The following is a 24,600-nucleotide window of genomic DNA, read 5'->3' as shown; positions in this document are numbered from 1 at the left end:
TATACGTACACGTATATACATATATACACGTATATACGTACACGTATATACATATATACACGTATATACGTACACGTATATACATATATACACGTATACGTATATACATATATACACGTATATACGTACACGTATATACATATATACACGTATATACGTACACGTATATACATATATACACGTATATACATACACGTATATACATATATACACGTATATACGTATATACACACGTATACACGTATATACATACACGTATATACATACACGTAAATACGTACACGTAAATACATACACGTATATACATACACGTATATACATACACGTATATACATACACGTATATACATACGTATGAATGTATGTTAAGTTATTTGTACATAAATGTATTTAAACACAAAGAACATTTTAAACAAAGGGTAAAATACTAGTAGATATTGTATTATCTGTGTACATGCGTTTAAAAGAGATTAAAAGAGGCAAAAGCTATAGCTAGAGCGTGTGTATATATATATATATATATATATATATATATATATATATATATATATATATATATATATATATATATATATATATATATATATATATATATATATATATATATATATATATATATATATATATATATATATATATATATATATATATATATATACACGCTCAAGCACCTGGATGTTAGATGTGTCTGAGATTGAGGTATAGGCTGAAATATGTGCCACTAGAAACTCAATCTGAACAATTAAGATTTGATTTTGAATCGCTAAATTTGAATAATTGCATTGAAAAACTGAATTTGAATTACATAAATTAAATTTGTGTCATTTATTTTGAATAACTGAATTAAAAACTGAATTTGAATGACAAATTTTATTTGTATGTTATTTTGAATCACTGAATTGCAAAATATGAATGTGAAAACTTTTCAAATTTCATTATATGTTCACATTCAGTTTTACAGATACAAATTCATATTACGACCACTCAAATTCAGTTTGTTTGACAAACATAGGGGTACATCAGCAAGAGCAATTGATTTCAAATACACAGATCTACTCTTGAGCCAATCACCGCCTTTGTTTTCCCGTTGATGTAACTTTACCCATAAGCCTTATTTTCCGGTCGGCATAAACTGCGTAACTATGTTCACTAGTATTGCCACCCACCACGCTTTCCGCAGCGCCTACTAAATAAAAGTCACTACACATTCCAGCTGTCGAGAGACTTTTGGTGGGCTCTCTCCGTTGAGCGGCGGTGGCAATACTAATGAATGTAGTTACGCAGTTTATTATGCCGAACAGAAACTAAGCATTATGGGGATAGTGACGTCAGCGGGAAAAAGGCGGCGCTGATAGGGTTGATCTCAAATGACGTCACGTCAATGTCTTGTTTGCTCATTAATATGCATAAGGTCCCAACCTTCGGACAAACAAGTTGTGACACAGTCATACGCATCATTTAGGAAGAGGGTGACGTCCCAGGCATGAAATTTCAACAAGCACAGTGTGGAACAGCTTAAACAATGGTTCACATGCAGAAACCTCAAAGTGGGCAAAAAGAAAGCAGTTTTAATAGAAAGCTACGATTTTTTTGTACAATCACAGCTCTTACGCCGGTGCCGTTCAGCTAGATAATCTCGTGTTGCTAATTTAAATTTAACACATTGAAGTAATGAATTTTATTCAAAGCCTACCTTTGTGCTGTACATTTAGGCTTTCTGTTCATAATGTATCTCCTTCAACCTGGGCCATTTTTTAATCCTTGTCATAGCTGTGACAGTGTGAAATACGAACCATAGCTTGTCCCTGCCTGCACTTAATGTCTTCAAAAACTACCAGTATACTTGAACTGAGATATATTAAACTTGACACCCTTTCACAAGATATTAGTTCATGATTATATATTTTCAGTTTTTATTTATTTATGATTATTTTTGTTTTCCAGCTCAAGTTAAAATCCTGTATACCCTTGTGTTGTTAAAACACAAATTCAAATGATCTTTCTTACCAGTTGTAAACATACACAGGCTTCAATATAATACTGAAGCCAAATAAAAATAATGCAAATTTAAATATTTATGAACGTCTGTGCTATCTACATCTATCAGTATTATGATGGTAAAAAGATGTGACTTTTTTCTGGCTAACAAGACAAAGCTTAAAGTTAACCTGTGAAGGATAATGACACAATGACTGTTTTGATAATGAACCAGCTAGGAAGTTATGTTTATTTATTGTAAAAATATGTTGATCAATCCAATCTGTTTGCACAGATGCCAGCATGCAGTCAATCAAAAGTTACCTATTGATCCATCTATAGACTGTGGCACATGGTATGACATCAAATCTGCATCAAAGTGGGGGTCAAGTCCAGCAAATGAGGACCCTTGATGCACTGGTTCTGCGAGAATTTCACTGTATTTGCCTTTGCCTAGAATATGAAGAAATTATTCTTCTTTCGCATCTTCCAATTTTGAGTTTGAAATATTAAGAGAGTACAATGTAATCCATATTGAGTTACTTGAAATATTCAAAGCAAATAACATGTCTCATTAAATCAACAAGATTGTGCATTTGAAATTTTATTTGATGAAAAGTCCAGAAGGGCTGTTTCTCCATCCAGTGCTGTTGTTGTGTCAAGATTGATTTGAAGATCAAATGTCTCATTCCCCGTCTCTTGGCTGCTAGGATCTGTTTGTTGATGAAGTGTCCTCTTTTTCACTGATGCTTCAGCAGTGTCTCCATTTCTTAGGGTTGGGGCTTTCTTTTTGCAGGCCATTTTCTCCACCTATTAGCAAGATATTGAAAGTTATATGAGATGATACTAATTTGATTAAAAAAACATAACATTTGGACTGATTAAAAAAACATAACATTTGGTCGAGTTACTTTTAACAAAGTGGCTTGGTGACACAGCTCACATCTCTGACTAAGGTCTATTCAATTATCAGCCCGCGGGCCACATGCGGCCCAGGACCAACCCTCGAGTGGCCCAGCATCTGGTCCAGCTCGCCTCAACTGATTTGCATTAAAAAGATGCAGGGGACATCAGATTTCAGAAACCCCTACAGTGTTTCAGTCTGTGAATGCAACCCTCTTTGTAGCCTAGCAACAGTGTACGCACATTGTTGTTTTGAAGCATGACTAGCGGTGCTTACAGGAGTAGCGTCGATATAACTGGGAAAAAAAACATGTCCCTTTCAACTTCGAAACGTAAAATTTACAATAAAAACGTTGATTTAACTCTCAAACATTTGCACGGTTGAAATTTTCCCTACAGACGTGTTTAAAAGTGAAACACTGTTTAATAAACTCAATGCCATATCCATAGCAGTAGATGAGTGCACTGACAACCGATACTGCACAGTTGTGCTTATTTATATACTTAAAAAAATAATTTTTTTACATGTATATTTTTATATTTCTATACTGGACCAGCTAATTGGTGCTGTTGTCAAATACAGTGTTTTTCATCTTAGGAAGCTGGCTAAGGTAAAGACTCCTATCTCAGCAGCACTTGGAAACGGTAATTCGTGCCTTCGTTACATCTCGGCTGGATTACTGTAATGCACTGTATCTTGGAATCAGCCAGTCCTCCCTCAAGCGTCTCCAGCTGGTCCGAAATGCTGCTGCTTGTCTCCTAACTTGCCCCACCTTACCTCGCTGAGTTCCTGCACCCCTACGCACCTGCCTGGTGCCTCAGGTCAGCTGACACAACTGGAGGTGCTGAGGACAAAGCGGAAACTTAGAGGGGATCGAGCCTTTGCAGTTGCCGGTCCCTCCCTTTGGAACGACCTTCCGCAAAATATTATGCAATCTCCCTCTATCTACTTTTAAAACCCGCCTTAAAACCTATCTTTGGCTTTTTGCTCACCATGAGACTTAGCATTGTCTCAGTGCTTTGTGGTGTCTCTGTTTTGTGTGTTATGAATTTGATGTTTATTTTATTTATTTATTTATTAAATATATTTTATTCACTTACATACTTCTTGTTATTATTTTATTGATGTAAACTTTATTTACTTGTAATGTTTGTTTTGTTCTTGCTTTTTCTTATCTTTACTGCATGACTGATTTCTGTTCCATGTACAGCACTTTGTATACAGCAATGCTTGTTTTAAAGTGCTTTAAAAATAAAGTTGAGTTGAGTTATTTGTCTTTTTTTTTCAGGCATATGCTTCCGAAAGGAACTGCTTGGCTTAATGCAGTTAGAAGGACACACAACTGGCAAGGCGAGGGCCTTGGGAAGACTTCGACATTCTTCTGTCTGGTTATGGAGCGTGTGCATGCTTGTGACATATGGGACTCCATCTATAGCAGGTAAAGTAAGTGGATGGGCAGCACGTTGCTCTACTGTTGTACCCCAAATTACGTCCTTACGTCCTGTATCATGCATCAAACGGTGTTGTACACGAAACATAACTTTGTAATGTTCCAAGTTCAGACATAATCAGAAACAAATGTGTTTTTATGCACTTTGAGGTAGCCTAGGTAAAATGTGAACAAAATTATTATTTACAGAATCTTATTTTATTTTTGTATTCTGTATTTTCATTTAAGTGAAAAAAACTTGGGTTCTGGTCAATAACAGTTTTGTTATTGTGTTTCATGCTCTTTTTGATATGCATTTGTAAAGTTTCCAAATTTAAAGTGACAGTAACGTGAAAAATCAACTTTCTGGAGCTTTTAGCCATGTTAAATTGCTAATTCCTCACCAAAAACATCACCGAAGTGGTGTTTTCCTCCATTCGCCCCTCTATGAGAAAGTCTAGGTCATTCTGCTCTCCAAGCACCAGCCTCTGAGAAAACAAGCAGGTACTCACTCTATGATATCATCAATTGAGGACCCACCCCCACATCGCCTATGCGGACTAAACACACGCCCACTTTCGCTGAGACCTCCATGCTCGCAGGACAGTGATAAAAGTAGCCTTTATCAGTTAACATTCTGTCCAAATTAATTCAAAGCAATCAATTACCCTTCACATTTGCAATGCCAAAGTGCAATGACAATTGGCTGTCTTAAATTCGCAGAAAGGTTCCGTGGCTGACACTTGTGTAAACTATAAGTAAAACTTCTGCGCTGTTGAACCTAACGAACGAATGGTGTAGTGGTTAGCGCGCTCACACTCTTAGCAGAAGGTCCCGAGTTTGTGTCCCACTGAGGGTATGTCTTCCCCTCCTCCTCCACTACAATTTCTTACGGCAGTTTGTTGAAGAATTGTACATCCATCCAATTTCCACATTTAAAGAAGACGCGGTTGTACTGCAAGGGCTAGCCAGTCTTGTATGGTCACTAAGTGCTCGAACACAGCGCTCCAGAGTTTTGTGGGCGGTCCAGCACAGCAGCTACTTAGGACGAGAGCGTCGCGGCAACCACACGGGGAGAGGCGGGGTTTTACTGAACCGGTCGTTTTACTTCCGTGTTAGAAAAATTGCCAGCAAAATACCTAATATTTCATAAAAAATTACATCGCCATGGTGTCAAAAGTTATATGCCTATAGTTAACTGTGGAACAGCTTAAAATACCGTGACCTTTAAAAGGGAGATGAATAAAAAAGTGTATATTTTTATCCATATTTGTTTGAAATGTGTCATTATCAGCTGCTTACTGGGCCGGCTAAATTTTTTGATTAGAAAATTTGGACCAACTGAATTAGTAATTGAATAGCCCTATCTCAAAGGCAGAGTAGCCAATATTTACACTCAATCTTACATTGGAAAATTATACTCAAGTAAAAGTTAAAATATGTGTAGTAAGAGTAAAAAAGTACTTGCACAACTATTTGAGTACTGTGGGTGATGAATAAACGAACAGTTAGAGCGTAGGTGCCTGATTTACTATCAGTTTGCAAAGCATACATGATTGTAAAAAATCCTGAAATTAAGCAAGAAATATTCATCTTAAAAACGGAATAATAAGAGTATAAAGGTTCAGGTTAAAATACCTGTAGCCACTTAAATATTAACTCACAGTAAAAACGAATTACATTTTTTATTTTTTATGATATTAACAGTACAGATACTTCAATATAATCTCAAGTACAAGAAAAAATATATAGTATGATAAAGTTACTCTAATATGTACAATTTCTTCAAAAAGTTACTCAAGTACATTTATGTACATGTGTACTGTCCACTTCTGGTCATAGGTTATCTTTTAAAACATCCAATGGGGTTCGATAGCTGTGATACGTTATATTAATTTTCACATCTAAGCAGCAGTGGCCTCCGTGGGTAAACTTGAGGTCTTTTTGGTGCATTTACAATTCACCATGATATAAAGTGGTACTGGCTAGCATGTTGTAGCATGGCTAGCTGCTGAGAAAGTAGATGATAAACATACCTGCACAGACGTTGCAGTCGCTGGCATTGGGTATGGATTTTCAACTGTTTGCCCATTTCCACCGACGAAATTTAAAGAGCACATATAGGTGTCTTTTTTTTGGGTCATTTTTCAAGTAAATCCCTGCCGCTTACATGAATGAACCCTGCGTAGACATTCCTCTGGATTCCTCCCGAGCTGTGGAAAATGTATGAAGAAAACTACCTTCATTTAATCACGGTCACCTTATCGCCGGTCACACACCGGCAGACACCAAAGCAGCAAAGGTTTGTTGTAACCATAATACCTCTGTGTTAAGGATATTTATGGTGAAATAGCGAGTCGGTTCACAAGTTTTGGCTCGTACAAAATATACTTCCCGTCTGAAAGCAAAATGGCCGGCGCGCATGCGCAGTGCGCTGATCTGTGTATCTGAAATTGATTGCTCTTCCTAAAGTACCCGGACGTTTGTCAATTTCTATCTGTAAAACTCAATGTGAACATTATTATGAATTCTGAAAAAAAATTCACATTCAAATTTTACAATCCATATTCAGTTTTTCAATTTAGTGATTCAAAATAAACTATACAAATTAAATTTATGTCATTCAAATTCAGTTTTTTAATTGAGTTATTCAAAATAAAAAAGTTTTTCAATGCAATTATTCAAGTTAAGCACTTCAAATTCAAATCTATATTTATTATTCAGATTCAGTTTCTGGTGGCACAAGGAATACATATTGTTACATGAGGTTGTCATCAAAATGGGTGAGGAATTACAGGATATCATAGACAAAAATACAAAAACTTGTGTTCAAATGTACAACTGCGATTGACCCTCACCACATCATGGGGTAGTCTTTGAAGGTCATTATAGGGTGTTTCAAAGGTGTTTGTGTCCACATTCAGCATCACTACATCCTCCAGAGCCATTCCTCTAACTTTCTAAAGAAAAGAAACACATATGGTTGCAACAAAATCAAGATACACATTGTACAAATAAAATAAACGGTGTGCGTGTGTGTGTGTGTGGGGGGGTTATATTACTTCATGGGGACCATTTTCTGGGTTTTACTTTTTACTAGCATTGTGTGGATTATGTGTCCTAGTGGGGACATTTTGGTGGTGCCCATTAGTCCAGACCTCTTTTTGTGACCCAAGACTTGGTTTTAGAGTTTAGGTTTGAATTGGGTTTTGGTTATGATTAGGCAATCAGTTGTGATGATTAAGGTTAGGATAAGGGGCTAGGGAATGCATTATGTCAATGAGATGTCCCTACTAGAAATGTAGACCCAACGTGTGTGTGTGTGTGTTTTGTTGGTACTCCTCTGTTATAAAAGAAAAGTAATTAAAAAAAGAAGAAAAATTCACTAGAGCTGCGAGCTGCTATGATGGGCCCACTTTTATTCTTTGGTGTTCATCACTACAAGAGACTTGAGCCCTTAATTTAAGTGTCTCACACAAGAGACTGTACCAATTGCTTTTAACTTTGTTACTGTTTTAGTTGTGTTGAATTGTCTTTTGTTTGATTTGTGTTTACTGTTCGTAAAGCACTTTTTCAGCTGTGGGTGTGTTGTAAATGAAATTGAGTTAAGGTGTGAGAGAAGCAATTTTTCAATTAAAAAATTGAATACAACAGAACGTCATAGTTTTCGTGAGCAAATTACTTACCTCCATCAGGCTGGAATGCACTCCAATAAGGTAGGGCATCGGAGCACTGAAAAGAAAATCATATTATGACTCAAAACTGAATGTATCTTTTTGGTCAGGCTGAACAAGTCATGGAAGATAAGAAAGATAAAGCTACAAAACAGTTGCTAATAACTGATGAGCATTTGAAGAAAAGAACAAATTTATCATTCCCAAATGATCGGCCTGGGTCGAGATCAGCCCTATTTTCCTAAATTTGAGGGGATCTGTGATTGGTTGATCCCTTAAAATAAAACCAATTTTGTTTGAAAAAGTCAGCCTCTGTCCTCTTCTGCTGAGATGACTATTAGGCTTTTCATTTTTATTTGAGAGAACTACTTCATGTGCAGCTAAAACAACCCATTTGTACTGTTTCACAGGTATTGTTCAATATATTTTTTAAATAAAACAAGATCGGAACATTGAAGCATTGATTGATTGAGGAAACATTGATGCTGTTTGTTATGAGAAAGAAAAACGAGATCAGCAAAAATCTGCCTCAGCAATCAGACTTTTTAAAAATCGGTGCATTCCTCATGTCAATTAATTTTTTGGACATTGCTTTACATGTAGAGCAGGGTATAAATACATGTGAGGAATGTGCCCGGTAACATGTCATGGTAATGTAAGCCACACTCAAAATTGGCCCTGCTGGAGGACAGGACAGGGTGAGCAGGTGATCAACTGCATAAGACAGGCCTACATCGTCAAGACAGGCTAATTTCTGTAAAATGAAAAAATGGGTGAAATCCATCCATCCATCATCTATCGCTTATCAGGGGGTCGGGGGCAGCAGCTTTAGCAGGGAAGGCGTTCCCAGGCCAGCAGAGTAACATAGTCTATCCAGCGTGTCCTAGGTCGTCCTCGGGGCCTCTCGCCGTGAAATGTAATATATACTATACTATAAGTATATAAGTATAATTCCTGATCCTGTCGTGTCTGTTTTCAGGTGCCCTTTGTCTTCACCTATTGCAGGGTACTGGTGAGCAGTGGGCTTTGCCATCAGATACTATTTAGGGGTGGCTGCAGCAGTGTGCTTTTGCCAAAGGATTGTTTGCTTGCTCCCATGTGCCCAGTAGTCCTTAGTGCTTAGATCTCTCCGAAAATTCCGTCAGGTTCATGTGCTTTTTGTCTAATTTGTTTCCCCCCCTGCCAACGTATCATCTTCTTTTGTATCTAGTGCTTAGTGTTTTTGTGTTGAAATTTTTAGGCCCACCTTTTGTTTGTTTGTGCTGTTTTGTGCCTTTTGTTCAGTTATGTATTTTGTGCGCCTTGTATTTAACAAACTTATTTTGTAAATCTGAGTTTTCTTCGGGACTCAGTTCACACAGCATTGCCGAACTTTTTACATATCCTTGAGATATTTTGACATTAGCATATCACAGGCATGTTATCAAGACACCTGCAAAACGTTTTTAATTGTTTGGTTTCATATTTTAAATTTTAAATTAATTTGGGTGCGGTGGCAGAGGCGGTTCTGGCTAGATTTGCGCTTGTGGCTTTTTGGCAAAGGGCGTGGCAATTACAGTGCCGCAAATTATGATGATTAACGGTGACAACAAAAGCTGCTATAACTTGACCTAGATGATACTATTGTGTCAAAATTTCACACATTTGATGCAAAATATCTACAAACTTGTACTCCACTGTAACGGTAGTGCTGTGGAATTCTGTTGCTGGCAAAAACATAACAAAAAATGCAGATTTTTGAGGGTCTTAACGTGGGGGAAAAAAAGCACTCGCTCGCATTCTGCAGTGGACTCAATGCAACGCACGCAGCAGAAAATCTCAGATATACATAGAAAAAGCTCAGACGACTGAATGTTATTATTTTTCAGTTTTGTTCCAGATGTTTTAAGTTTAAATAGTGGAGATTCTTTGAAAAGGTTCCTTGTAAAAAAGAACCTTTTCAAAGAATCTCCACTTTTCTGAGGTAGCAGTTATAAGATCCCCGCGGCAGGAGCCACTAGTCAACAAGCACACACGTTTGTCAATATGGAGGAAAGTGAGCTCCCTAACGCTGCCAGTTTTAAAGCGTCTCACAGGGAAAGGATCAGGAAGTCATGATCGTGTTCACTGGAAGATTTAATAACATCTACAAAGCGCGTGAGCTGTCAGTCATCCCCACTGCTAGTGTTTTATCATCTGGAAGCTAGTAGTAGTGTAAGTATATGTTTTACTATCCTGTCTCAAGTCACCCACACTCTTGCAAACTTGTCACAGAGATTAAAAAAAAAAGAAGAAAAAAGAAAATAAAGTTTCTGTCGCGGTTTACACACACAGACACAAAAAAAAGTGTGTAGTACTACTGTGTACAATTTGAGTATACTCCGTGAAAGTGTAACATGTACGTCAGATAAAATACTCCTGAGTAACAAAGCAACATGCAACATTTAGACTAGTATCAGAAGATTAGTAGGTTCAAGGAGGTGATAGGGGGCTGATCCTGGCTCAGATATTTCACAATGTCTGCAGCAGGAGGCAATAGACTGTCAAGGATGAGGCGTGACTTCTGGATATCAGATATGGCCATGTCCCTTAATATCAAATCGGTTCCAGACCTACATTTTTCATAGTCAAACTCATGTTGTGGCCGTGGCATCCGTCCAAAGAAAACACGAAGTCTGTGTGATGAACATGCTTGCATGGCTGCATCTTCGGTTTTGACAATATGCTCCACTATGTACTTTTGGACCTCAAGTGGATGACCCACAGCTCGTGACCATAGGTGAGGGTAGGAACGTAGATCGATCGGTAAATCGAGAGCTTTGCCTTTCGGCTCAGCACCTTCTTTACCACAACGGACCGATACAGAATCCGCATCACTGCAGACGCTGCACCAATCCGCTTGTTGATCTCCCGCTCCAACCTACCCTCACTCGTAAACAAGACCCCAAGATACTTGAACTCCTCCACTTGGGGAAGTATTTCATCCCCGACCAGAAGAGGGCACTCCACCCTTTTCCGACTGATGACCATGGTCTCGGATTTGGAGGTGCTGATTTTCATCCCAACCGCTTTACACTCCAGCAAGAGTTGGAGATCACGGCTTGAAGAAGCCAACAGCACCACAGCATCTGCAAAAAAGCAGAGATGCAATGTTGAGGCCACCAAACCGGACCCCCTCAACGCCTCTGCTGCTCCTAGAAATTCTGTCCATAAAAGTTATGAACATAATCTGTGACAAAGGGCAACCTTGGTGGAGTCCAACCCTCACTGGAAACAAATTCGACTTACTGCCGGCAATGCGGACCAAACTCTGACATCGGTCGTACAGGGACCAAACAGCCCTTCTCTAAGTCCATAAAGCACATGTGGACTGGTTGGGCAAACTCCCATGCATCCTCGAGGATCCTGCTGAGGGTGTACACCTGGTCCACTGTTCCACGGCCTGGACGAAAACCACACTGTCCCTCCTGAATTTGAGATTTGACTTCCCGATGGACCCTCCCCTCTAGCACCCCTGAATAGACCTTACAAGGCAGGCTCAGGCGTGTGATCCCTCTATAGTTGGAGCACACCTTGCAGTCCCCCTTCTTAAAAAAGGCGACCACCACCCTGGTCTGCCAATCCAGAGGCACTGTCCCCGATGTCCATGCGATGTTTCAGAGGCGTGTCAACCACGACAGCCCCACAAAATCCAGAGCCTTTAGGAACTCCGAGCTTATCTCATCTGCTTAACGTTGATTAAGAGTTTGGCTGCTGACCATTACTGGAAATGGCACCAAAGAAACCGTGTTCAACTAAAAAACCCACGGAAGAAGCCGATGAAGCGCATGGGAGCGCTATGCTAACCGGGCTAACTGTTGGGCTCTCTGCCAATACTGCGACCGTACTCGCTGCTATGGGGGAAATGAGCCGGAAAATGGACGAGAGATTTAATGCTTTGCAGTCGGCTCTGGAGGAAAACCAGGCTATTTTGAAAGAGCACGAAGGGCGGTAATGTCATTAGAAGCTTCATTCATTTATTTTATTTTATGTGTTAAAAGTTTATTTTTTAATATATTGTGGATGTGGCAGGGGCTATTTTTTTATGTCAATTTGTGATTACATCATATGCGATGCTACAATTATATGAACCCTAAATATTTAAGTTTATTATTAATATTTTGTATGTTTTCCCAGGGAGTACTGCCTTGTTATGCTGACTTTTTATGACTAGTAGATAATATTTAGTTTCAACAGAGTTAAAAGGTTTTTCTGTTATTTTTGGTGGGGTTCATTAATGTTTGAGATATGTTCTTATTTCTGCAGGTAGCGGACAACTTGGTGACCAACCAGGAAGATTGAAGAGAACTTTGGTGCTGGACACTGATGATCTCATGAAATCCACATTTGGTCTTTGGCCACTTTGCATTTCTCTGGTCATATTGAATGATCATTTCAGGTAATATTTTGTACGGAATACATTTTATATATTTTTTTCAATTTGTGATTACATCATATGCGATGCTACAATTATATAGTAGTATAAAAGTTTTTTTTTTTTACCCTGTTCGGAGGAGTACACATTAGGCAGTAGTTAATTGTGTTTTAACAGCTTAGTGGTTTAATTATTAAGTACTGCTAGAAGTACCCCTTAGACAGATGTTAGTTGTTGTTTTTGCCCTGCTTTGTTTTGGAAAGTAGGGTAGGGTGGTGGGAGGGACTCTGTGTATGCTTTGTATATTTGTTTTTTGTGTTCACTTGGAGTACTGATTTGGACTACTTACCGAAGTATAGGAACCATCATTTTTATGACAATGGCTAATAAGAAAAATAGGGGGGTCAGTATGGTTAGCTGGAATGTGAGGGGTTTGGGTAACCACATTAAGAGGGCTAAAGTTTTTGCACACTTAAAGTCTCTGTTTTCAGAGATTTTTATTTATTTTTTAATACAAGAAACCCATATTAGACCACAGGATCAGAGACGTTTGAAATGTAACTGGTCGGGGCAAGTATTTCACTCAACTTTTTCAAGTAAAGTACGAGGGGTAGCTATTATAATGAAGAAGAACATTCCTTTTGAGCATGAAAAAACTATTAGTGATTTTAATGGAAGGTTCTTGATTGTAACTGGCAAACTATGTTCTGTGTATGTCACACGAGTGAACATTTATGGTCCGAATGTAGATGATGCAGGTTTTTCTCTCCAAAGTTTTTGACAAAATTTCAGATTTTGCAGACACCACGCAAACAATTGTTGGGGATTATAATGTGGTTTAGGCACTTGGATAGATCCTCTAGAAAACAATCTGCACCTTCAAACGCTTCGGTAGCCTTGAATAGTCTTATTTCTTCCACCAATTTAGTGGATGTCTAAGCTCCTACCAATAATGTTATCAATAGTAAATACCACAACATCTTGATTTTGGACCATGCACTTACTCGCATATTTTTTATTTTAATGTCCCAAAACGAGGTTCAACTTGGAGATTGCAATCATATTTATTGAATGACTAGACTCCTGTAAATACCTGTCGCAGAAAATTGAGGATTTTACCTTCACTAATGACACCATGGACACATCAGACTATTTTATGGGAAACCTTTAGAGTGGTTTTGAGGGGACATATAATTTCATATCAGGCCTCACAAAGGAAATTGAGAAATTTTCGGCTGCGGGAGATTGACGACACGGTATCATAATTGGAAACACTGAAGCGTTGAGAGGGCTGATGAAGCGTTGGGAGGGCTGCTGAAGCTTGGCTGCTATCGCGAGATGCTGTGACTATCGCGAGATCTACAGGGAGATCGGGAATACCCAACATGGCGGCGGCCTGCTGCTAAATTAGAACTAGCTATATTATGCTAAACCAAATCTGAATTTAACCACCATATATCTTGGCTTTTCTCATCTCTCTTTCATCCGGCAGATTTGGAATACCACCCAGCGTGGAGGACCTTTGAACGTTTCATCGTTCCCGTGGCTCCCTCTCCTCTCCCCCTTCCTCCCCCTTGCTGCCTCTCCCTCCTCACCTCTCCCCGCCCGTTCTCCGCCTCCCTGTCCCTTCTCCCTTGTCACCCTTCCTCCTCCTCTCCCCCTCTCTCTGCGGCCCTGCCGCCGCCCCTTGCCCTTCTTGTCGTCTCCTTCCACCGTCCCTTCCCCCTCCCCCGTCTGCCTTCTTCCTCCTCCCCTGGGCCGGGGGCTCCATCCATGGCCCGGATCTCGGGGCTCCGGTGGCCGGAAGGGTGGGTGGGGGTGTTGTGCTTGCCCCGCTCCGGTGGGCCTCCTGGCACCTCGGGCTGGTCCCATATGCCCGCCGGGGTCCCGGTGGGGTGGGTGGGGTTTTGGTAAGCGGGTGCGCCTCCTGCCCCTGCCCGGTTGGGAAGAGTCCCGCTGGTCGCTCCTCTTAACTCACTGCACTAGTTTTGCACAATACACTTTGTTTATAGACACATAGGGCACATAACACACTTTGGTCTTCGCCCTACAACTCCCCTCCAATTTCAATGCACCACACAACTGGGTGGGGTGCCATCGGTTTGGCAAGACAGTATTAAGTAAGGAGTATTAAGCAGTGCTGCAGTCCCCCATCCGTGTCCCCGCCGTGCCACCGTGCCCCCCCTATTTTTTTTAATGCACCACATACACTCACTGACATGACAGAGGCAGGTGGATCGGAGCGGGGGGATATCATTTCCCTCTGCTCCATCTCACCTGCTCCCAATTTTAATGCACCATACACACTTGTATATACACTGGGTGGGGTCACATTAACGGTGTAGGGGTAGATTTCGCCAGTCTGGTGGTGGGGGGTGGCTAGGGGTTTGGGGGCCTGGGAGCGGCTGGGACTGGGTTGTGGTGGGTGGCGGGGGTGGATGGGGGTAGCGGGGGCTGTGGGCCGGTGGGGTGCCAGTCGGGCCTGCCCTGCCCCATCCTGCTGCGTTGGGTTGAGGGCGCGGGCCATGTTGGGGTGGGGGGGGGGGGGCGCGCTCCTGGCTCCTGGGTTTGCTCTCCGGCCGTTGGGACCCGGGGGTTGTCCCTTGGCGCTGCCGTGGCCTGGGAGGCCCTGGGGTGTTGTGCTTGCTCTGTCCTGGCCGGGGTCGACGGCTCCCCTCTTTGGTGGAGGTTTTCATGCATGCCAGATCCACCACACCAGCATCGAAATTCAAACACAATCTGCTTCTTCCTCTGGTCGTTGAATCGTCGTTCATCTATCCTTCCTTCCTTTCTTCAGTCTCTCCTCTGGTCTCTTGAGGTCTCCCTAATTTGTTGGAATTTAGATGTTTCTGGGGTTGGTGAAAGACTCTGGTTGGTAACCCGGTAGGTAGTAGGTAATGTCTGGTCGGTGCTGGATTTCACTTTCCTTTCTTTTCTTTGATCCTTCCTCGGGTCTCCTGACAACCTCACGACTCTAGCTGGATTCTGAAGTATTCGGTTTAGGTATGGGATTTTTAATAGGTTTTAGGTGAACTCATAAGTACACACTCGCACGCAAAAAATGTAAAAACATTTAAAAAATAAAAGAGAGAGCAATGATGATGACATGTCTAATCGGTAAAATTACCGAATGAACAATACTGAGCTCTCAAAAAAATAAAAAATGAAAAAATGGAAACACTTTATAGACAAAACCATTGCAATCTTACACTACAATAAATTATTACTCTTAAATATGAATACAATACAATTTTAACAAAACAAGTAAACGCCCAAATTTCTCGTTTGCATGTGCGTTATTCTGAGCTTGGAGACAAGCCGCATACCTTCTTGGCTCGACAACTTAGAGGTCAACAAAATAGTAGGGCAATACATAGAATGAAATCCGATACTGGAGACATACTCACACTCCAAAAGTCAATCAATGAACGTTTGACTGGTTTTTATAAGGAGTTGTATAGATCAAAGGAACAAGGGAATGTGGACTCCTGGCTTAAGGATGTCCCCATTCCAAGCTTGGACGATGCCTCACGTCAGGCCTTAAATCAACCTCTGACCATGAGAGAGATTTCGGATGCTATTAAATCATTATCTTCTGGGAAGGCCCCCGGATCTGATGGGTATGGACCAGAATTCTATAATCTGGACAGATATCCACACTCCTGCTTGGAATGTTCTTACACTCTATGACACCAAAAGCACTTCCTGCCACTTTATTTGATGCAAATATAACCCTGCTTCTAAAACCTGAGAGATTATTCTAATCCTGCATCGTATTGTCTAATTTCCATGTTAAATCTTAATTGTAAGATTTTTACTAAAATACTTGCTAGTAGAGTAAATGTATGCATTGAGTCCATTGTGCACAAAGTTCAGGCTGGGTTCATCCCTAACAGATATTACTTCTTTAACACTAGAAGGGTGTTAAATATAACAGACTACAAATTTCCATTGGGTTCAAAACAAGCTATTTTATATTTAATGCTGAAAAAGCATTTGATCAAGTTGAGTGGGGATATCTGTTTAAGGTTCTGGAAAGATTTGGTCTAGGTGAATCTTTTGTATCCTGGGTTCAGCTATCTTATTTACGCCCCTCCGCTTCAATTGTTACGAACCAAGATACATTGTGTCTGTTTTTACTAGAGAGGGGCACTCGCCAGGGGTGCCCGCTCTCACCACTGTTATTCGCTTTGGCGATTGAACCCCTGGCCATCAGCATAAGAGAAAATAAACTCATCAAACCCATAGTGATCGGGGGAGTTGATTATAAAATATCACTTTATACTGATGACAACTTCAGATCCTGAGCACTCTATTCCCAATTTGTTAGATTTGATTAATAGTTTAGGTGCAGTATCTAGGTATACCATCAACTGGCAGAAGACTCACCTGATGACCCTTACAACAGATTTAGATCATGTATTTGCAGCTTCGATTCAGTTTCAGATACTGTTAAATACTTAGGTATCAGAGTTACAAAAAAAATCTAAATTCTCTATTTAAACAAAATGTTACAGAAAGATTAAATGCCCTAAAAGAGAACATAGAAAAGTGGAGAACTTTACCTATATAAACAACTGGTAGAATAAATACAATTAAGATGGTCTCCCTACCAAGATTTCTCTATTTATTTCAGTATATTCCTGTATATATCTCCAAAAAGTATTTTAAGTTGATTGACTCTGTTATTTTGCCTTTCATTTGGGGGGTATAAGGTGCATAGAATTGCAAAAGAATACCTCCAACAAGCAAAGGAAGGTGACGGTCTTGGACTACCGTGTTTCTTGTATTATTATTGGGCAGCCAATGTAAGAGTCATGGTGTATTGACAAATTAATCAAGACTTGGTGTCGTTAGAGAATGTTCCTTCTTGGTTGACAATAGAACTTAGTTTCGTCCCAAAAACCTCTATCCGGGCAATAATTTTTTCCTCACCTAGGCCATTGTCCTCTCAGAGAGGAGAACCTTTTATTATACTACACACCCAGAAAATCTGGTTGCAGATTCGAAAATTTTGCAATCTCCCTAGCGGCTGTACATGCTCCAGTGTGGCATAATCATGCTTTTGCTCCCTCATTCACGGATCATTTTTTTTAGAGAATGGAGTCAGATAGGTATCGATTAAAAATGTGTATATTGATAACAAATTATGTTAATTTTAACAATTACAAATTAAATATAATCTGCCTAAAAGTAATTTTTTATATTCTTAAAATTGAGGAGTTATGTCACACAAAATATTCCAAAATATCCCTTTGGAAAATGATTTGTTTAAAATCTTAATGGGGCCCCCAAAATGTAAAAGTTAAAACTCTTCATTAGTAAAAAAAATAAAATAAAAAATAAAAAATTTAGCAAATATACTCGTTCCACATCTTTGATAAAGAGAAATGGGAAGAGGATCCCAATATTACAATCGGGGAAGATATATGGCGGAGAGCGCTGAGTGACATTCAAAAATGTTCTGTTAACTCTAGGCTAATTCCGTATAAGGTAGTTCTCAGGTTACATTATTCAAAGGTGAGGTTAAACAAAATATTCCCACAAACATCACCTTTATGTGAAAGATGTAAGATAACGAATAGTACATTAGCACATCAATTTTGTATTCAAAATACCTATACCAAAATACCAATTGATCCTGACCCCATACTTGCTCTGTTTGGTTTCTAAGATGTATTGCAAAAATTGGGTCATGATAACACTTTTGTGGTTGATTATGGCATGATAATAGCCAAAAGGTGCATCTTAAAATTATGGAAGCCTGATGTCCCACCCCACTTTGAAACCTGGCTTAGGGAATTTATAGGAGTCTTACATATAGAAAAACTAAGATACGAGGTATCAGGCAACTCTCAAAAGTTTTGTATTGTATGGCTGCCAATTTCAGAACACTTTAAATTATAATAGACCCCTACTCCTTTCCTTCCGTCATCATTTGATGTATATGTGGACTATAGTTAAAAAAAATGGGTTAAGTACTTCAAAGTGTTTGTGTTTTTGTGTGTATGTATTACAATATGTATAGTGCACATTTCTGGGGAAATGTACACATACAGAGTATACAGATTTCTTCATGTTGTGATTTTTTTATTTCTTTATGTGTGTTTTTTGTTGTAGGTTTGTTTTTTATGTGTGTGTATATCTTGTCTCCTGTGTGTCAAGGTGACAAAAAAATGTTTTATTCGAAATTATATGCTTCAGACTCTGTATCAGATTATGGCCAGTTGGATCTATTTTTCCCCCCAATATGAATATTCCTAAAATTGATTCAGATTCTAAAAAGAGACTTGAAGAAAATCTGACACTAGCGGAAGTTAATATCGCTATAATGACACTTGAATTGTAATATATATATATTGGAAATATCCTGGCCTAGATGGATTTTCGACAGATTTCTATAAGAAATTTAAGTATAAACTGGCCCCACTCCTATCGGTGTATGAAGAAGTGCGGGAAAATAATTTCCTTCCACCTACTTTGACAGGCATCTATTACACTGTTATTAAAAAAAAGGTAAAGATCCTCGTGAATGCTCCTCATACAGACCTATTAACTTGACACATTGTGAAGGTAAAGTATTATCAAAGAATTTTGCACTCAGGCTTGAGACAATTCTTCCTTACATTATCTGCGAGGATCAATCCAGATTTATTCAGGGCAGACAATCTTATTTTAATTTGAGACGATTATGCAATACACTGATTCTGATACTCCATTTTCAGAAGCAGTTATATCACTTGATGCAGAAAAGGCATTTGATCGGGTCGAATGAAGGTATTTTTTTTATACACTTGGTAGATTTGGTTTCGGTCCCAATTTCATTAAGTATATCAATCTTATTTACACAGATCCTACTGCCTCAGTTTATACCAATGGTATCTCTTATGAATATTTTCCTCTTTACAGAGAGACAAAACAAGGGGATCCAGTGAGTCCCCATTGCTTTTTGTCTTAGCTATAGAACTGCTTGCCATAGCGCTTAGGAGCAGTGATTTTATACAAGGTATATCACGTGGGGGTCTAACTCATACAGTCTCTCCCTACGCAGACGATCTCCTGCTCTACATCACTAATCCTATATCATCTATCCCTGAAATTCTTAACATCTTGCAGGAATTTGGAAATATATCTGGGTATAAACTAAATTTCAGTAAGAGAGTACTTCCCTATTAGGGCTATCGCTGGAGAATATCCTTATCTCCCATTTAAATTGTCTGCTACATCCCTTTACATACTTAGGTGTAAAAGTCACCAAATCTTATTATAATCTATTTAAAAGTAATTTCATCCCATTGCTTAAGCAGTGCAAACAAGGCATTAAAAGATGGTCTATATTACCGCTCTCTCTTATTCGCAGAAAAAATTCTGTAAAGATGAATTTGTTTCAGGCACTGCCTGTTTTTATACCACAGTCTTTTTTCAAGAGCCTGAATCAAATTATTTCCTCTTTTATATGGGATAATAAACTAGTTTGCATACAAAAATAACTTATGGAAAGACCTAAAGATGTAGGGTCGCTTTCTCTTCCAAATTTGTGCACATACTTTTGGGCTGCAAACTTTAATGCCATATTCCTATGGTTAAAAATTTGGGACAATAAGATTCCTACATGGCTCCAGATTGAAAAGTCCACTAGTGGCCGATATTCACTCATTGCCTTACTATGTGCCTCACTACCTTCACTGGTTAGTAGTATTTAAGACAATATAATTGTAACACAATCGTTACGTATTGTGACAGAGTTCAAGAAATATCTGTGTATTCAGAGTGTTTCTATTCATTCCCCACTTATGCATAACCACCTTTTTCAGCCATCTTTGGTGGATAACGGTTTCAAAATCTGGTATAGTAAGGATATTCATAGTATTAAGGAGCTATATATTGGTGGCACGTTTGCTAGCTTTGAGCAGCTATCTAAAAAATTTGGGCTGACCAATAATCAATTTTTCCGTTATTTGCAGATTAGAGATTTCACCCGCAAAAAAATTGCCAACTTTCCTGATCTTCCTCCCTCGTCCTGTTTGGATTCTCTCTTAAGTGTTAATAGTCTGACTAGGCAGAATATCATTAATTTACTCCCATATTATGGAATGATGTGATCACTCCATTTTGCATATTTGAGAACACTGGGAAACTGATTTAGGTGCTCAGATGTCCGATGAGGAATGGGATACAGCATTTAAGAGAGTTTACTCTTCTTCTATATGCCTTAATACAATTTAAAGTGCTGCATATATTACATTTTTCTAAGGCCAGACTGGCTAGAATATTTCCAAACATCCATTATGTGAAAGATGTAAACAATTTACTGCTACTTCTTATCATATGTTCTGGTTATGTCAGAAGATTGTTCTGTTTTGGTCTTTCTTTTTTGAAGTTATCTCTAAAGTTTATGCTTGTCACATTTCCCCATCGCCATTGTTTGCTGTTTTTGATTTTATTTCTGACCCAACGTGTTCTGATCCCCCCTGCTCACTTACAGAGAGTCATTGCCACTTGTTCTTTATTAGCCAGCGGCTTGATTTTATTCAAATGGAAGGATGCCAATTCTCCTTCGAATCAACACTGGATTAGGGACATTATGCAGAATCTTAAATTGGAAATGATTTGATGTACCCTCAACTAATCCATCAACAAATTCCACAAAAACCTGGAACTCTTTATTAACATATGTAAATAATTTACCTGGTCTGGAACTGTAAATCTGAATGGCATCATCTGTCTTTGGAACATGTTTATTATAGGTATGAAGTGCACTTGTTTTTGTTGTGTATGTGTTTTTTGTTTTTTTTGTTTATTTGTACTTTTCTATTACGTGAGTCCAATTTAATATTGAACCTGATTTGTGTTTGTTGGGGTTGTTCATATCTGTTAATTGTTGGATATGATTGTTTTAGATGATAATGGAAAATTACAAATAAAGTGTTCCAGTGCCAGTCGGCTGGCCTGTGAATGCCTTGGGATCCCGCCGGAGGAGCTGCTTGAAGTGGCTGGGGAGAGGGAAGTCTGGGCTTCCCTCCTAAAAGCTGCTGCCCCCGCGACCCGACCGATGGATAGATGGATGGATGGATGAAATTTGATTTAATAATTTTGTGAATTAAAAGATTATTTGAAAATTGGTGTGCTCTGACAATATTGATAATTTATCATGGATGTTATATCTCAAATGCATTTGGTCACATAAAAAATGAAAATGTTAATATTCAACAAAGTCCAAATGCATTAGTGCATGAATACATTCAATTAAAAGTAGAAATAGACTCATAAAAAGAAACAGATGCCAGAATTGAAGATTATATCTGGATTATAAATCTTCGCTGCGTTGTTTACCGATGATGACATTCGCTTCTGCTACAAGGTTGCCATTGTTATGACGTGCGCCATTCTGTTCACCTTTGTGCTGAATGGTCATATTTTATAGTATTTCAACTTTTTTGGTTGCCATTTCCATTTATATACATCATTTGTGAAGTGACGTTAGAGGCGAGGAATTACGTGTTATTTTGAGGAAGTTTCCGAGACGCGCTGCTAGATAAAGTCGGCTGAAAACACGTTGGCTAAAATGCACTTGTTCTAATTGCATATTTTCATTCATTTATATTACAATTTTAACTTTTGTGCTGTTGGGAAATGAAAATAGAGATCTCAAGGAGGCTATTTTTGGATAAATGTCCAAATCTATTTTCGTGTGTAGTTCAAAACTAATGTTGCTAGCGGATCCTTTTGCCGGAGCGTGTCACATAGGATCACGTAGTGCGAATGGTGAAAAATGCATAAATGTTGCTTTAGGGTTTCTTAAACTGGAGAGATCTGGGTGTTCACAAAATTGGTGAACTTTTTTTGAGCGGCAGTTTTGTTTCTTTTACCAAATTACAGGAAAGGTAAAACCTCCCTAGGAATAATTTCTTTAGGTTCCTACAAATTAAAAACCATGTGCGTTCCTACATGTCGTCTTTTGAAAGGGTTTCCCCAAATGTCTTGGAATGGTGCCTTCTGCAACATATAGATTCTGATAGCTGTCACATTATGATTACTTCCTGATGTGTATTAAACTACCTCCTAAGACGGTAATCAAAACAGTGTGGGAATCTGAAATGGGTAGGTGATGGAAAAATTGTATATATTGTACATATTTGTCACATAAAATCACATTGCTTGCTGTGAATGCTTTGAGTTCACTGAAACAAAGATGGGCTTCTTCTATGTTGGGCAGCCATATCAGCAAGGTCAGGCAGGCTGAAGGCCTTATTCACTATGATGTGACTGCTGGCAAATAGCGCACACACACAATCACACGCACACATATACACGTCATTTGTATTGTGACCACCGAGACTTTGTAATAAAATAGCACAGAGAGGAAGTGGATCATTTAGAAGGCCTTAGTGCGCCAAAGTGCATTGACTTTTGCAAAAGACAATAGGCAAAACCCCGATCTGGGATAAAAGTCTTCATGAAGTTAATGCCTGCTCTATTAACTCATTCTATTCTATTCACTCCCAGCCATTTTCATTGAAGCAACCCCTTCACTCACAGCTGTTTTACTGGATTTTGACTGATTTTCCAAGGCCCACAGAATATTGCGTTCTATTGCTATAAAACATGGAACCTACAAAAAATAATATTAAGAGTCTCTTCTTTCATCAGGATTTTTTTTTATATTTGTATCGGTTTCCGTTTTGCAGCAACTAGCATTACAATATAGCCAAGTTTCATCGATATTCACATTCCTGGTGAAAAGACTGTCAAAAAGAGCTTGTTGCAACATGGCCTTGGCTGATCTCTTATACTCTGCTGCCACCCGCTGGCCGCTTTTTTAAATAACTACCATTGCTTTAAAGCAACCTCTTCATGTCAGAAGTTGCATCAAAGCCTTCTGTATGCTCTTGCATAAGAAAAACATAAAAAAATTATAAATATATTTTTGGGAGTGATGGACAAAGTATTGAAAAAACTTATTTACATGTTTTTGTGTTTTAATGAGCTAATTTGAGGTATTACCTAATTCACTTTCGAGTTATTTACAGGCTTCAGTACACAAAAGCAAAACTCCATAATCAAGACCCCAGACGATATTTCCAGATATAATCGCAATGTGACCACTAGGCCAGTGCAACTTGACCAGTCATATCCCTCCTCCACAGCTTCGCCCTCTGTCCCAAGATAGTAATATGGGATATGCATCTTTCAGACCTTTTCTGATATTATGAATATTCACCTGGAACTTAACCCCATCTTAATTGTATTTATTTATTCAGACTCTATATCTACTTTAAAGAGAGGGCAGAGACAACTTATTTGCTTGGGTAGGGTAACGGCCAAGAAATGTATTTTGTTATTTTGGAAGAAGGAGTTGAGTGAATGCTGTGTTTTCATGTCTCTAAATTTAGGTTGTGGCTCAGTGAAACATTGAACACTCACTATCTCTAAAAGATAAGATTTGCTTTGAGAAACTGTGAGTCGCAATTTAACAAGATTTGGTTGCCCCGCGTCCACCACCTACGAAATGATTTATAATACGAACTACAATAGCTGGTTCCATTGAGAAATACACACCATTATTTCTGATTTCCATGACAATTTTGGCAGCAATGCCTAGACCATGAGCAGAAGGCACGTAGGGGATGTATCAATGAGTTTTGCTTTATGTATATTTTGCTTTCTTAAATGGAAATAAAAATGCAAATTATTTTCCTGTCCCATGTTGTACAATTCCCTTCAATAAAACATATTTGACCCCCCCCCCCCCAAAAAGTGTTTTAAAGTGTGAACAAAATGTATGCATAAGGGTAAAAGGGGAAACCAGCAAGTAACAATGTAACAAACATAAAAATGCAGTACATCAAAGGTGGTTTAGGCTTATTTACATAATCTATGAAAAGCATATGGGTTGAATCTCACGTTCAATATTTGAGATGTCAAAAGTATTTGAGTGGAAGCTAACACACTCACCAGCAGTAGTCTAATAGATGTTGAGGCAGGACTGGAATGTAAACATGTTGCCAGTGCATTGGATATAACATGGCAGCAGACCCATGAACACAAGCTGTTAACTGTTTACAAGATCAGAGAGAGAAAAAGAGTTTAAATGGACAGTATGATGAATATAGCAAAGAGTAGAGAGATTTTGTGTTTACAGTGAACCCCCAGTTATTACGGGGGATACATTCTATCTAGACCTAAACCAATCTGCGAAAAACTGTGATATATATATTTTTTAA

The 24,600-nt window shown here is 38.8% G+C and overlaps 2 protein-coding genes across 5 annotated transcripts in view; both read right to left on the bottom strand.

Annotated features, from left to right (window-relative positions):
- The window catches only part of dennd1a (DENN/MADD domain containing 1A), a 119,031-nt gene that overhangs the window by 41,001 nt on the left and 53,430 nt on the right, over positions 1–24,600 (bottom strand). For all 4 annotated transcript variants that reach the window (XM_086096421.1, XM_086096420.1, XM_086096422.1 and 1 more), the window contains 3 exons: positions 24,332–24,432; positions 7,996–8,041; positions 7,168–7,269 (listed from right to left, as the gene is read on the bottom strand). In XM_086096421.1, the coding sequence (XP_085952547.1) occupies positions 7,168–7,269; positions 7,996–8,041; positions 24,332–24,432 (249 nt within the window). The remainder of the gene's footprint in view (positions 1–7,167; positions 7,270–7,995; positions 8,042–24,331; positions 24,433–24,600) is intronic.
- On the bottom strand, positions 2,370–6,382 carry LOC147162351 (uncharacterized). Its single transcript, XM_086096426.1, has 3 exons — positions 6,346–6,382; positions 4,714–4,797; positions 2,370–2,786 (listed from the first exon to the last, which is right to left on the bottom strand). The coding sequence occupies exons 1-3, from the start codon at positions 6,370–6,372 to the stop codon at positions 2,556–2,558; spliced, it is 342 nt and encodes a 113-aa protein (XP_085952552.1). The 5' UTR covers positions 6,373–6,382; the 3' UTR covers positions 2,370–2,555.

This window comes from Leptonotus elevatus, chromosome 15, assembly GCF_054856555.1.
Source record: "Leptonotus elevatus isolate MCC_2025b chromosome 15, RoL_Lele_1.0, whole genome shotgun sequence".
In the NCBI taxonomy this organism is placed as follows: Eukaryota; Metazoa; Chordata; class Actinopteri; order Syngnathiformes; family Syngnathidae; genus Leptonotus; species Leptonotus elevatus.
This window is presented reverse-complemented; position numbering and strand designations above follow the sequence as displayed.

What these genes read in the sequence shown, in the direction of transcription:
- LOC147162351 (XM_086096426.1), bottom strand. Translation starts at nt 6,372, where the DNA reads ATGCCAGCGACTGCAACGTCTGTGCAG. An exon ending in CGACTGCAACGTCTGTGCAG is followed by an intron (nt 4,798 to 6,345) that starts GTATGTTTATCA and finishes TTGTTTTCTCAG; the next exon opens with AGGCTGGTGCTTGGAGAGCA. An exon ending in CCACTTCGGTGATGTTTTTG is followed by an intron (nt 2,787 to 4,713) that starts GTGAGGAATTAG and finishes TCTTGCTAATAG; the next exon opens with GTGGAGAAAATGGCCTGCAA.